Source organism: Hydra vulgaris, chromosome 02 (genome assembly GCF_038396675.1).
Source record: "Hydra vulgaris chromosome 02, alternate assembly HydraT2T_AEP".
Lineage (NCBI taxonomy): Eukaryota > Metazoa > Cnidaria > Hydrozoa > Anthoathecata > Hydridae > Hydra > Hydra vulgaris.
In genome coordinates this window covers 69,183,155-69,199,675 of record NC_088921.1, presented here as the reverse complement: position 1 = coordinate 69,199,675, position 16,521 = coordinate 69,183,155, and the positions used below count along the sequence as shown (strand labels likewise).

Sequence of the window (16,521 nt, the reverse complement as noted above, 5' to 3'; positions counted from 1 at the left end):
ACCAAACACCCGTAATCATTTTAACTATCTTCCAAATTAAAAAAAAAAAGTTAGTTGAGAGGTGAAGGATTAAGCAAAGGATTTAATTTAGTATTTTAAAAATGGTTCATCGATGTTGTGTAACAAATTGCAATGGCAATTATAATCCTCAGAATAGAGTTAAAACATTTAGACTTCCAAGAAACATTGAAGAAGGAAAACGTTGGATTGTTATAATACTATAATAAGATAATGTTCCTGATACTAATTACACCGTAGTATGTGAAAGACATTGGCTAAAAAATTATTCAACTGTTACTGATTATGGAAAGCTGAGACCTCGTGATGCTCCGTCAGTATTTGATTGTATAAAGCCAAGTCTAGTTCCTACTGTACCCATGCCACTTAGAAAAACATCAAAAAGCCTTAATAGTGTTTGCTGGCAAGAAGAGGACGAGTTAGCAATATTTAATTCACAAGAAAAAATAGAAAGTATTAATGTTTTATATGAAAAGTTAAAAACTAATGAATTTAATTTTGTTATTAATAATTATTTATGCAATGATATATTATATATTCAGTCTTCAGACTTTTTAAAGGAAAGTGCTATTGCTAGATTTCTTCTTTGCATATATAAAGATCTCACTTTTGAAGCATTTCATTGTGGAGTTAAAATTAGTGTTATGATTTTATCATCTAACCGAGTTTATATTATGAACAAGTTTTCTCATATCCAAGAAGCATTAAGATTTTTAAATTGTTGTGAAATAACACCCAAGAAAGAAGTTGTATATCAACAAATTTTGTCAATGAATAAAACATGTATTGGGGAAAAAAAGTATCCAATTGAAACAATTGTGCAAACATTTGAGTATTTTTTTCTTTCACGATCAGCCTACAATCGCATCAGAGAAGATTTTGAACTTCCAAGTTTACGTACTTTAGGAAGAATTACATCTAAATGTAAATCTTTAGATGATACCACTTATATCAGACATATTTTCTCTAATCTTAGAGATGATAGACAAAAACATGGATTTACTTCTTGATGAGGTTTATGTTAAACCAATGTTGCAGTATCATGGTGGCATAGTATTTGGTAAATCAGTTAACAAACCTCATCTGTTAGCAAACTTAGTACTGAGCTTTTTGGTTGTAACTTTGTTTAATGGACCAAAATTTCTTTACAAAATGTTACCAGTCCGAGAACTTGATGCTGAGTTTCTTTTTGAACAGACAACCCTGATTCTTGATGCAATTAAAAATAATGGGGGCAATGTTGTTGCTATTATCTGTGATGGTAACAGAGTCAATAGAAGTTTTATAACTTTTTTGAAAAAAAAGAAGCATGGTGTACTAAAGACAGTATTTTTCTTTTATTTGATTATGTTCATTTATTAAAAAGTATACGTAATAACTGGATCACAGAAAAAACTCAAGAACTTGAATTTTATATTGATGGAGAAAAAAAAATAGCATGGTGGGTTGAAATTATTAATTTGTACAAGCTTGAAACAAAAAACATTGTTAAAATGTCTAAATTAACAGAAGTTTCTGTTTATCCAAAGCCAATTGAAAGACAAAAAGTTATCACTTGTTTGCAAGTGTTTTGCGATGAAACATTGTCAGCATTAAAAAGTCACCCAGACCTGCATGAAAATGAAGGGACGAATATTTTCATCTCTAAAGTTGTTGAATTTTGGAAAATTTGTAATGTTCATAGTCCATTTGCAGACATTTGTTTGAAAGATTCTAATCGAGCTGCTATTGCTTCTGCTAATAATGACAATTTAAGCAAACTTTCTGCAATGGGTAGGGTTTTTCAAAAACAGTGGTTTTGAAAAAACAGCTGTTACTGTTTTTCCACTTCAAAAAAAACAGCTGTGAACAGCTGTTTTTACTGTTTTTTAAAATTTTATAAGAAATTAAAATGACACAAGTTAAGGAGTAAAAAACGTCAATGTCCTTATATTTGTCAATGTCGTTTACAAAAATAAATTTAGAAGCTTTACTTGAAGAAGACTAAATAAATAAAGCTATTAAAAAACGCAATTTTTGAATTTTATTAAAGGATGAAAAACTTTAACTATTTATTCAGCTATTCAAATACAAACTACAATTTTTCTTCATTTTTTATAATAAAATTTTAAAAAGATAAGAGCTTTAAGTGACTCGTCGGACAAACGCGATCTAATTTTTGTGCAAAAATTTGTGCAAACTGAAAAAACACGCTCAACGTCAGTTGATGTTGGTTTAATACTTAAAAGTGCATTGAATAATTTTTGAAGGTTTTCTGTACGTTGTCCAGAGTTCTTATAAAGAGTGAATTCCGATTTTAACCATTTGAAATCTGATCCAGTTGTTGTTGTTGTATGTTCTTTACGAAGAAGCAAGTTTAATTCGTCGTTTAGTGATAGACTAACATTTTCAGATTCGGATTGTATCGACTCATCTATTTCAGTTTCTTCATCAAATCCAAACAATCGAGAAGCAAGACGACCGGAAAATATCAATGTTGCTTTTGTTGGAGTGTTTGAAGGATCTTTTAAACTCTTTAAAAGATTCATAACATCCTTGCTCAATCTTTCATCAGAACGGATTTTCAAGTTATTGTACAATTCTTCACGATTTTGCTGTTGATCATTGACAATTTTTTAAACATAAACTCCAAAATTATTTCAGCACTTGCTATTGTTGCATCTTCCTGACTTAAACGTTGAACTGCAAGTTTTATCGGCTCCATAGCATCATAAAGATTACAAAGAGCAATAAAATCAATTGAATCCAAAATGTGTGTCGCATTGAACTCAAATAAAGTCTCTCGAATTGCCATTTCAGTCTTAATAATCGAGTCCAACATGGTTGGAATTGAATTCCTACGAGTTTTTACATCAAGATGTAGTTCAATTTCACGTCCTGTTAAAGCTTTCACTTTACTCAAAAAAATGTTGTTGCGAACTGTTGAATTTTTTATGAGTTTGACAAGCTTTCGAGAATTTTTAAGCAAATCGTGATAACTAATTTCAGATTGTTCAATGTCGTCATCATTTAGCAAATCAAGGCAATCATCAAAGCAATCACTTTCATCAGGTTCATCGCTATCAAAATAGTGTTCCTCAATTTCATTCTCTTTCTTATATTAAGTATCGCAGACACCCAAATGTAGAGCATGGTTTAGGCAAAACTGGCCAATTATATCCACAAGTCTAATGAATTATTTATTCACTGCTGCTCCATCCTGAGTTGAGCCAACAATATCTTTGTTCATGTTAATTCCAAATTCAGTTAAATGTTGTTTCATAGCGACAACCATGTCTTCAGCAGAACAAGATCCAACAATGCGAACAAGACCAGATTTAATAGTGACTTTATCATCGCTGCTGTGTATATTAATTCCAAAGAATCGTCTTCTTCTTATTGTTGTATATTCGTCTACGCACATACTGAATTTTGCTCCATTAGCAAGTTTTTCCTTAATTATTTCAACAACTTTTGCTTTCTTATCGTTAAAATCTTCAATAATTAATTTCATGACATCACGTTCATTAGCTGGAAGTTTGTAACCATCTCGTGATATAGATTCACAAATATAATTGTTTCTAGTTATTGCTCTAATTGAAATACCATCAGTTGCTATATCTGTAACTATTTCTTTGAGGGATTTTCGATTGAAAAATTCAAAAATTGATTTTGTTCTTTTCTCTGCTGTTGGTTCTTCGTTGGATGTGCCAGCTGCTGACCTTTTAAAATCAATTCCATGTGTCTTAAGATGTGCTTTCAATGTAGTTGTAGAATTTCCAGAACAGACAATGATTTTGTTGCATCGCGAGCATTGTCCTTCGAGAGATTTTGTTTTCGGATTTTTTCGTTTTGTAGCAAAATCCCATACTGACGACATTGCTGAAATATATAAGCATTGTAATTGTATTCTTAAATCAAATTAAAATGATTTGATACGTACTGTTAAATGTGTTACTTTTAAAAACACCCGAGATTTTACTTATTCTCTTTGAAAAACACAAGGAAAAACACTAACTTATCACCAATACGTAATATTTTTTAAACATGAAAAAGTCGTTAAAAACAGTAAAAACAGTTCTGAAAAAACAGCTGTTTACTGTTTTTCATTTTTGACCAAAAAACAACTGTTTTACTGTTACTGTTAAACAGTAATGAAAAACCCTAGCAATGGGTGATTTTGCAATACAAATGAAAAAAAACGAAAAAGGAAAAAGAGTCAAATTACTAACAAGAGACACTGCTAATTGTTTAGCTCAGACCTGTTATGGTTTGGTTCAGTTGTAAAAATATCTTTTAGATAGAACTCATCAGTATGTATTATTAGGCAACTTTACAACAGATCCATTAGAAAAGCTCTTTCGAAAATTAAGACAAGGCTTAGAAGGAACTTATTTTATTTCCGTTCAACAAGTTCTCGAAAAAAGTAACTATATACCGTACAAAGTTGCTATTAAAGTTTGAGAAAAGTTCAGATGTGTTAGCCATTCTAGGTTCAGATCACACTTGTCCAAAATGTAAATTTTTACCAAGCAAGGGTATTTGCAACGTTGTTGACAATTTACCTGCTCTGTGTGATTCATTGACTGTTGATATTGAAATGTCATTAGTTTATATTGCTGGGTACATTATTCGTGAAGATGAAAATCCAGATGACACCTTTTATTTCTATGAAGCGTATAGAAATTTTGTAAAGGACATAAATCGAGGAGGCTTAACAATTCCTGGTGACAAAGTTTGTCAATGGGCGACTTACTGTTACATTCTTTTTATAAAGTATATAATGACACTTGTCGGTCATCACTGTGTTACCTCCTTATAATGCTATCAGAATTTTATTTATTAGGTATGCAAAGACATCATGGATTAACAATGACAAATATTTTATTTAATAGTTATTGTCGACTCTATTCACCTTGTTCGCACAAGGAGCCAAAGCAGAAGTTGATAAAACTCAGCGCAAAGTAAAATTTTTGCAATGTTTTTAACAAAAACTGTAAAATAGTGTTTAATAAAATATCTAAAAAGCTTGTATTTACTTTTTATTCTCTAAAGATTTTATCTCCTTTTTCTCAAAAATTTATTTATATACTTAAAAAGCCCATTAATAAATTTAGTGGTAAATGCTAATATTAAATTATAGCAAAATATAAATCTATATATACTTAATTGTTTAAACATAATTAGTTTTAGATACATTTAATTTAATTTAAAATTTTTATAAATGTTATTCGTTAGTTATATTACAATGTTAGTTATAAACAAAGTTAAAAAAAAAAAAAGGAATAATAAATTCATCTTTTCACTTTTTATAAGTTACTTTTAGTAGATATATCATACAAATATTATATTCATGCGAAAATCATCTAACTGAAAATGTAAGCTACTGCAAGGTAATATTTTTAATCTTGCCTCCAGTTTTTTACGCAAGCCGCGCGTTGGCAAGGCCTGTTATATAGTAAGCCATGATTTCTAGCCAACATATTTTTTTAAATTTTATTATTTTAGCATCAAAATTTCGCGCAACAGATTCATGCGTGATGATAATATTTTTACAACGCAAAAAATTTAAAAGCGTTTTAATTAAATGAGAACCGCTAATTACTGCATATAAATTTACGCTAACTATACTGATTTCTATTATCACCACATAAAGTCGATTCAAAGAATACAAAGCAACTTTAAATTTACTGCTTACATCTTGGAAATTAGTATGCTCATATTACCAAGGTGCTCGTATTATCCTATCCTATCAGGTTTTGAAATTGAAAAAAATGAATAAAAATAAAATGTTATGTATATATATATATATACATAACATTTTACTTTTACACACTTCGACCAAATTTTTAAATAATATTCAGTATTCCACAAGAAAAAAGGGGAGATGGGGTGCATTGATTGCCGGGACATTATGATCTTTTAGCTTTTACTCATTTATTTTTGCCTTATTTTGACAGAGATTGCAATTTAATTAACTATTTTACTACCCTTTTTTGTTTTTTTTGTAATATTCTTAATAAGATCAAATTCTGCGTTAAGAAAATAGAATATTCAGTTTTTCATCATAAAAAAGAGATATTTTAAAAGTATTAAAAAAAATTCAATTAAACTTTTAGTTAGATTTTCGTATAACTTAACTATTTTATTGTAAACTCATATGTGTTAAGTGTATAATAGATATATTTTTTGAGTTAGTTACAACATTTAAAAATGTTATTGGCATAACATAACAATAAACTGTACCCATTGGCGCTCAGTTATCATTGACTATATGGGGCTCATTAATCGGAGGATCAAAGTTCCCCTGTATAACTTATATTATAAGACTTATATTTTTTGTTAAAGTTTTATACATTTAAACAAATGGCATGTACTTATGACGAATAAAAAATTTTATTTAACAGATATAATTTTTAAGATATCATTTTTTACTTTAATAGTATTAAAAACTTATATTAATAATATTAGTTTTTAGTTTTACATAAGTTTTACAATTAGTTTACAAAACATTATTATGTAAAATACCTTTTTTAAAACAATTATTTTATTTTAAACTTTTTTTTTGATTTTCAGATATTTAAACGGTTAGTTATAGAAAAAAAACAAAAAAACAAAGTTGCTATATCACGTGATACAATAAAAACAGCTATTAATGAAGTTTTAGAGGGCAGACCAGTAAATATTGTAGCTTGTAAGTTTAGCATAAATCAAGTGACTTTAAAAAAATATTTTCTTAAAAAAATATTAATCCAAACGAATCTTTTAAGCCTAATTACAAAAGTAAACTAGTTTTTACTGCAGAAGATGAAAAAAGTTTGTTAAGTTATTTACTAAGTACTTTCAAAATGAACTATGGACTTTCAACTCAAAGTCACCACAATTATTGGCATATGAGTTTGCAGTAAAATATAAAAAGATCTGCCCATCATCATAGATCAAAACTAAAATTGAAGGGATTGAATGGTTGCAAGTTTCGTGGAACGACAACAAGAGTCGTCTTTGCGAACACCGGAACAACTAGCTTGGCTCGATCACTGCCTTTAAACGACACACTGTAGGATAATTTTTTCAAAATCTAAAAACAGTAAGAAAGCGCTATAAGTTTGATCCTTATTGCATTTATAACGTTTATGAAACTGGTTTAACAACGGTACATAAGCCAGTAAAAGTGTTAGCAGAAAAAAGGAAGTAAACAAGTAGGAAGAATGACATCCACCGAACGAGGAACATTCGTAACTGTATGTTGTACTTCAAAAGCAATTGGAAAATTTATTCCTCCACTATTTGTTTTTCTTAGGGTCAATTTTCATGATTACACGATAAAGGAAGGTCCTTCTGGATGCGTGGGATTTCCAAATCCTTCTGGTTGGTTAAATTTAGAAATCTTTATAAAATGGCTAAAACATTTTTTGAGGTATTCAAACTGTTCTCATGAATCTCTAGTTTGGTTACTTTTGGACAGCTATAAAAGTCACATTTCATTTAGAGCTTCGGATCTTGTAATTCAACATGGAATTATAGTGCTAAATTTTCCTCCACTTTGCACCCATAAATTGCAACCATTAGATAGAACTGTTTTTGGACTATCAAAAAGGTTGTACAATGCTGCATCTGAGAATTGGATGGTCACAAATCCAAAACCAATAACCATTTACGATATTGTTTCAATAGTTCGCGAACCATATAGAAAAGCTTTCTTATCATCTAATATACAGAGAGAATTTCAAGTAGCTGGCATTAAACCATTTAATCTAGAAACTTTTGAAGATGATAAATATTTACCATCATCAGTTACGGATCGTTTGATCGTCCAAATGCAGTAAACAAGATTCTTGTGGAACCTGAAATGACTGTAGCACATGTTGATGGCAAGGAGCCTGAATTGTCTGTAGTACATCATGAAACAAGTTTTTTAAACAAAGTTTCACCATGCGTTGCTTTATTACTCTCACCTGAAGTTTTGAAACCTTACCCAAAAGCACCTGCTAGAAAAAGGAGAGTGAAAAGTAGGCTAAAAACAAGGATCTTGACTGATACTCTAATCAGAAATGAAATTCGTTTGTCAGAAGAAAAACCCTAAATCAAACTAAGCAACAAAAGAAACTTATCACAAAAGATAAAAAAAGGGTAGAAGTTAAAAACTACTTGCTTAGGAATAAAAAACAATGTAAAGTAAAAGCAGCTTGACGATTTGACTTTGATAAATGATGATATTCTAAAAAGATAATCTTGTAAACTTTAGTCTTAATAATAGTCTTGTATCACTCTTATATATTCTTTTTAAACTTAAAATACTGTATTCTTATAGACTTTATAAGCTTCAAGTTTTGTAAAACTTTACACATGTATGTGCTGGTAGCACATAACGGGCTTATTTTCATACATACAATTGTGGTCATTCTTTTAATGAAAATTTGTTTTAAAACTTTATACACAGGTTTGTATTAGGTTGTATTGATATATATTTTTTAATAATAATTTTTTTTCTTTTTTTTTAGATCTATTATATAATATACACTAATAAACTTCAACTAAAGCATTTATGGGACTTAGGTATAGCTGTACTAAATGTTTTCCATATTTCATAACTTGCGGGGTTCCTCAGGGTACTATTTTAGGAAAACTCATATTTCTATTGTACATACATCACTTATAATAAGCATAAAATATTTTAGACCTATTTTTGTTTGCTAATGATTCTAATCTTTTTTGTTCTCACAGAGATATTAAAACACTTCTTAAAATAGTTAATGAACAGTTAAGTAAAGCTAATGAATGGTTCGTAAGTAACAAACTTTCACTAAATGTGGATAAAACAAAATATATACTTTTCCATAAAGTAAATAAATGTGAAAACATTCCTCTAAAATTACCAAATCTTATAATTGATAATACTTATGTTAAAAGGGAAACATACCTAAACTTTTTAGGGTTAAAACTGGATGAAAATTTACTGTGGTATTAACATATAAATAGTATTAAAACAACACTCTCAAAAAATATCGTAATGATATTTAAGGCTAAACCTTTTCTAAATGTGAATTGAAAAAATTGTACTTTTGTACCCCTGAAAAAATTGTACTTTTCCTTTATTCACAGTTATTTGTCTTACTGTAATATTGTGTGGGCTAGTACCGTCGGACGTCTTACGGACGTCTGGACGTCCATGAGACATCCAGCGGACGTCCTCCGGACGACGCTTGCCCACTGGGCTGGCTATACAAAACCTGAGAAAATCTACCACAAACAAAAACATGCGTGCAGAATGGTGTTTGGAGCCTACAAAATACTCCTTGCGAATCACTTTACGTGCGCTAGGTGCTTTAAATGTGAATAATGGGTTTATGACTTTTTTCAACCCCATGCTCCTGTTCTGTAGTTTGATGAACTTTTACCTAAAAAGCACGAAATGAACTATTATTTGCATATCTTTTGAAAAAAGATATACAAATAGTAAAACTTATGTCAAAATCGGTTATAAAAAATATCGAAAATAAAAAAACTTATGTCAAAATCGATTTTTCATATTTTGACATAAGTACTGCTATGTATTACACAGTAAAACTTATGTCAAAATCGATTTTTCAATGGCGGGGTGAACTTTTTTCAAAAGATATGCAAATAATAGTTCATTTCGTGTTTTTTAGGTAAAAGTTCATCAAACTACAGTACAGGAGCATGGGGTTGAAAAAAAGTCATAACCCTAGTGTATAAACTCAACTTACTCCAAGTTTTATTGTTTATGTTTAAAACAAAAATGGGATTGTCCCCCAAAAATTTTCCAACTTATTTTAATAAAATTAATTATAAATATTCAACAAAGTTTTCAGATATCAAAGACTGTCAACAAAAATTAGACTACATTAGAGCAATTTAAAAATGAATCAAAACGATTATTACTGTTCAGGGAATTTATCCAACTTCAAATGTCTCTTTTAAAGTAGGTTTAATCAAATAAAAACAAATTTAATTATATCAATGAAATTTAAGTGATGATGTTAAAAATTCATCTTGTGATAATGTTAATTATGAAATTTTATATTATTATTTTTTATTCAAATATTTTGTTTAAGTATTTCTTAAACACTTTAGCGGTTGTAAGCATTTCAACACCTTTTAATTATTTACTATTTTGAATTTGTCAATTTTCTTAGTTATTTTCTGTTTTAATTCTGATTTATGTTTTTATATATAATTGTATGTTACAGATATCTAGAATTTTTTTTATATATATATGGGGCTCGGCGATAAGGTAAACTGTGGCTTCTTCTTGATCCAGCCATGTATTTTGATATATGTATATGCAATGTAAACATTCTTTAACGGCGAAATAAATTACACGCAAAAAAAAAAAAAAAAAAAAAAAAAAATGTAAATTATGTTACTCATATAAATTGATCTTTTGCAAGAGTTATTGTAATGCTGAAATATATCATGTTCATAAATTTTTTTTATTAAAACATTTATTTTTACTTTAACACAGATTGTTCTAGTTTAGTTTAGTAATTAATAAGTTTTTTTTATCTATATTGGGTTGTTCGCAGTTTACAAAATACTGCTACGGCGCCCTTATCTCCCATATACTAAGGGCCATTCATGTATTACGTATGCACCGAGGGAGGGAGGGTAGGGGTTTTCATAGTTGAGTATTTTCCTTACGAGTTCGCATGAGGGAAGGAGGGGGGGGAGAAGGTTTAACAAATGTATGTACGCAAACGGAAAAAATTGAGGAGGCAGTTTACGTTCACTTGCCCATTAATAAAAGGTCAACGCCGCTCATTTTCATGGCCTGTTAAGATAATAAATGTTGAACAGCGCAAAAAAAAAGTGACCACGTTTGCGAGTATTAATGGATAAAAAGGAGAAAAATAATTTCGAATAAGTTAATATTATTGTTAAATTATTTCAAGAAATTAAGCTTACTTATGAATAAAACTTTAATAAGATTAAAACCTAATTTAAAGCAATTTAAACAATATTTTAATTGAATTAGACACGGTTATGATGTTATCTGCTGATAAGTCGGACTGAGAGATGCCAGTTATTCGAAATTTGTTTTAATGACTGTAAACTGCATTCGAGACAGAGCCAGAAGGAAACTAAACTTTAAATATCTGAAATGATTGACATTGAAATGCTACAGATTTTTAGTTGTCTAACAACATAGGGAACAACTTAAGTTCTGTTCTGTAATACTTGTAATGAACATATGTTAATGAGATTATTATAAATTCTTCAGGTTTAGGGTATTTATTTCTCGGAAGTATTTTCGGTATTAATTTTTGTCAACACGCATTATAATAGTAACTTTAGCTGGGGAGAGGGGTGGGGGGTTAAGACCTCTAAGCATATGTACGCATGGGAGGGGGAGGGGTATAAAAATGTACGAGGTGCAACAGGGAGGAAGAAGGTGGGGAAGGTGGAATCTAAATCTGGAGATCTTTGTGTACGTAATGTATGGATGGCCCCTTAGCAGAGGTTTTGATGTACACCTATAGTTTAAACGTTGTGTAACGTAATTAACCCATATTTTAAATTTTTAATGTTTACATTAAAAATTTAAAATATGGGTTAATTACGTTACCTATGGGTTAAAATATGGTTTAATTACGTTAAACTAAATATTGATCTTAAATTTAGGGCCCGATGTTCTTAATGCTTTTTAAAAAATGAGTAGCGGTAATAGCATTAAAATGAAGAGTTTACTGTTATTAAAAGGATTAAAATTAATCTGTTGCAGATGAAAAAAAAAAAAGAATACAGATATAAATACAGATGAAAAAAGAACTTTACATGTAAAGTTCTTTCGAATTAAAATTTTAACGTTCAAAAGTTATGACATTATTAAATTCACCCCAAGTAGTAATAGTTTTAAACTTTATTTGATCGCATTACAAACAAAAAATCTGAGATGATGATTTAATTTTCTAATTAATTGATGTCTTTTAGGTCTTCTAAAAAAATTATTTTCCTTTCAAATTAGATAAAGTGGAGCTTCGATTACTGTAATTTTTGAGAAAACATTTCATACCAGTATCAATATTGCAAAATCTAAAGTTTTTACCATATCTGGAAATTACCTATTGTGAGCATCAACCAATAAGTTTTCCGTTAAACCGAGATTATTTTTAAACGTTAAAATAATCTTTTTAAAACTCATGCTATAACTGATAGTTTCATAAATGCAAATCGTTTCTTGTAGACTTTTTTTTTTAATAAACTATTTTCACTGCGGTGTGAACTTCATGAACAGATAACATCAACCTCAAAATTTTATGATACTTGGCCCATCGGAATAGCAAGGTTGACAACACCGAGGGGGACAAGTAGGGGACACTAGCTCCCAAGTTTTTTTGTAAAGAATCTTTTTTTTTCTTTACAGAAGTTTCTAGATATAGATACGGAGTTTAAACTTTAAATGATCATAATTTTTCAATGCTAAAATATTATACTCTAAAACTTAAAATTTGTCAATGAATATAAGTCTAGCTAAGAAAAGTACAGAAAATATTTTATCAACTTGTTGCTCTCACGTTTAGGGCAGGTGGGGGTGCGAAATATTTGGGCTTTTTTTGTTCCGAGACTCCAATTATCGCAATTTTTTGCCAAGCATCCTTATTTAAAATAAGTGTAAACATATAAATGTTTGGAGTTTGCTCCATGTTTTGGAAGTAAGCTATATCAAAAACTAAAAAATTACTGGATCCACCCCTTGATATAGAGGTCTTTTTTTAGAAATTGACGATTATGCCCTTCCACTTCGAATCCTGTGTCGTCGGCCCTGAATAGGTTGTTTAGAAAAAATTTAAATACACGTCTTATTTACATTTATACATTCCTAACGCACTCTGGCTACAAAATAAACATTACAGAACGAACGGAAATAGCAACTAAAATCTATGTAAAAAAACTGAATGACATTTAAAAATCAAGAAAAGTTCAAGGCAAACATTTCGTGATGGCATTTTTATTTGGCACTACTTAAATCCTTTTAAGAATTACACTTGAAAAAAGATTAGAAGAAAAAAAAAATCATTATTTAAAAGCCTCTTAAAAAGTCACTGATTTAAAGAAAATTCCAATCATTGTTGACACCAAAATGACGTTGCGTTTGTTTTAAAGATTTAAAATATAAGCCTCTACGGAAGTAATTACATTTTTCTGTTTTAATTTCACTTAGATTTTTTTCCGTATTATAGCTTAAAAACTATATTTAAAAAAATATGGAAATTAATTAAAATATCAACGCAATACTGAATACTAGTTGAATTAAAAAAAACAACTACCATATCTCAACAAAAAACTTCAAAATCTTTTTTGTATGAAAAAATATTTGATCATGACACACTATTTTAAATCATTTGCATATTAAACTAAAGAAAAAAATACACAACAAAAAACAAGTACTATCTCAATGAAACAACATTAAAAAAGTGCTCATAGTTTTTTTTTCAATTTTTTTAATTAAATTTTTTCTTAAAACACGCTGCGTCTATTTTCGGTATTAACGTTTAAAAATGCGTTCAAAGTATAATTTTTACGGTAAAAAAACACGCAAGGTATTGTAAGTAAGAGGAATTGTATTGCAGACGAAAGATATTTAATAAGAAGAATTGTCTTACTTTAGAATGTTTATCATTATTTTTATTTTTATTTTTTATACACAAGTTTAAACAAAATATATAACAAAAATTTATTTGTTAAAAATAAAAACCTATTTAAAATAAACTATATTCAAAAGAAATCATATATTATGTTTCTAAAACCCCCTGAGTTTTGTCATAACGTATATCAACATTATATTATTGATATGTCAACTTACTTTACAATGGTAGTTAGTGTCGCGTTTTTGATTCTTTTAAAACTTTTATGTAAGTATATTATTATATTGTTTGCGCCAGCTTGTTGTTATTGCACATCTCCTAAAATATTTTAATCAGACTTATCATGAATATTTAACTGTTATAATTTTTTTTGTTTTAGATAATTATTTCTTGTTTGATTACTTATTTATAGATAAACACGCATTTTCATAATAGTCTTGATGTTAATTTTCTTAGAATTATTATTTACAGCTTATTACGGTTGTTATCGTAATAACTAAACAATCGCGGCGTAAAACGCGTTTTTATACTAAGTATAATAAAAATTTAGTTGTTTATTATTATTGTTAGCAAACTGCGGTTGTATGATTTTGTGTAATTTTCCTGACAATAACGAAGAAGGTTGTTAACTTTGAGATATTCCGTTTTACGGTAATAGACTTTAAATCAATAATTAATTTAATATTTGAAAATCAATAAAACAAAAAAACAGTTTTATTTGAGTTATCCATTTTAATATTAATTGCTAAACGTTAAAGATCATATGTTATTGTCACAGATCGTTGAAGAATGTAAAGAATTTAAAAATGTAATCTAAAAATTATTATAAATACGTGAAAATAATCTGTGAAGCATGTAATGGACTTTTTTTAAACGCGCTTTATTTTAAACTTAGCAAAAACAAAAAAAATGAAAGTGAAATCCTATCATAATTATTATAATTTCCTATAAAAAAGATGTTGCAATTTAACACGTCTGAGAATCAAAAAAATATATATTAATATATGAGATATTATCATAATATCTCATATATTAATATATATTTTTTTGATTCTCAGACGTGTTATATTGCAACATCTTTTTTATAGGAAAACACAAACAAACAACAACAAAAAAGAGTCATGTCAATTTAAAAAAAGAAAAATTTTTTTTAAAACATACGAAATGATTATTTAAATATAAAAATAAATTAAATAAACATTCATTATATTTTTTATTTTTTAATTCTTAGCTTTTCGTAATAGATTTTGAAGTTTTCTATTATATTATATTAAATTGTCTCAAAATGAAATTAAATCAAGATAGTACATTTAGATTGCATAAATTTCATTTCTAAAAATTTGACTACATGTTGATTTATCGAAATGATTTTTTAAAATTTTAATTTTAAAGCATAAATACTAGCTTTGTGCTTTAAATATTTAAAAAAAAAAAGAAAATAGCATTATTTTAATAGTTATTAAAATAATGTTTAAATTTTTTTAAAATTATGATATGATAAATTTAAGCCACTAATCAAATCAAATATAGAGAAATTAATCTTATTTAAAATTCTATTATTATAAAAGTTTTAAATTAATAGGTAATATATTACCTACTTATATGTATTACTTATTAATATTAATATTATATTAATATTATTAATATTATACTTATATATATATTACTTATTAATAAGTTTAAGTTACTAATCGAATAAAATTAAATTTACTTTAAAACAAAGTTTAGTTATATGAAATAAACTTGTTTAAATAAAATGTGAAAAAAATGTCTAATGTTAAGTTGTACTTATATTGTTAGATTAATTATTGTTTTATTTTTTTAAAAAGTATTTTTTGATTGTTATTTTTATAGTGGTAAATACACAATGTGATGATCAAGAAAATCCATGTTTCAATGAAACAAATGTGTAAGTTTAAATTTTTTTTATAATTAAGTTTTCTTTACTGAATTTATAAAAGTTGAGATTACTTTTAAACATTTAATATAGGATATATTCACTATGTTACATGAAATTTTTAAACTAATTAAAAACTAGAATGTTATATATCATTAAAAAGATCTTTAGTGCAATATTTTAAAGGTGAACAAATTTTTAAAATCAAATAAACCAATAAAAGTTATGAGGTTTTAAGGAAAACTTTTTAAATTTATATTGGCTTGTTTAAAAAACTGTGGTAAAAATATAGTTTTTCTTGACTTAAATTGATATAACTTTGTCAATTCTTATCTAAATGCCTATAAATTGGTATCAAAAGATAGATGTAATAGTGGGCTACAAATGTAACATGTCCTCTAGCTGCTGGGCATATTAAGGTTGCTAGAGAGGCACTGAACCACCATTTTAATCATCCAAAATATACATATTATTCTAAAAAATTATTAGTTTTTGTTAAATTTATAATTTTTATATTTGAAATTTTTTTTTATTTTATTCCAAATTTGAGTCAAGGTTGGGTGTGGTGGTGAGAGTTAAACACACCGTAATTTAAAAAAATGTGTAATTCCATGGCCTACTTCAATTACACAACCTTATTTGTTGCACTTTACTTGAATAATTAAGGGGCCAGTTTTTTCACGGCTTATGCATAAAAGCTTGAGTTCTTGGAAGTAAGAACAAATGTATAGCCATCTTCTAGAAAGTCATTCACATGAGATACAGTAGCTTGTTGTGTTATAATTCGAGCATGAGAATTTTGTTTGGTTAATGTAAAATATCTTCATTTTGATCAAATTTCAATACAGTTAGCAGTTTCTCTATAAAGTATGGAAATGTTATCATCTTTCACAGCAGCATTGCTAAGTTGATTTGGTGAATTATATTTCTGCTTTTAATTATGTGTGATAAATAACTTATATAACAATGATAAGCATTATTTCTTTCAGGAAAATAACTCAATATTGCAGCTGCAGTTGT

General features: G+C 27.9%; 1 protein-coding gene and 1 long non-coding RNA gene across 2 annotated transcripts in view; one reads left to right on the top strand and one right to left on the bottom strand.

Moving 5' to 3' along the window:
* LOC136077135 (uncharacterized) overlaps nt 1-13,917 on the bottom strand; it is a 33,107-nt gene extending 19,190 nt beyond the window's left edge. Inside the window, exon 1 of the long non-coding RNA XR_010636855.1 lies at nt 13,823-13,917. This is a non-coding gene — a long non-coding RNA (uncharacterized LOC136077135). The remainder of the gene's footprint in view (nt 1-13,822) is intronic.
* Nucleotides 1-16,521, top strand: part of LOC100200510 (neurogenic locus notch homolog protein 1-like) — a gene marked incomplete at its 5' end in the record, with an annotated part of 131,557 nt that overhangs the window by 47,358 nt on the left and 67,678 nt on the right. Inside the window, 1 exon segment of the mRNA NM_001309709.1 lies at nt 15,459-15,511. Coding sequence (NP_001296638.1) covers nt 15,459-15,511 — 53 coding nt within the window.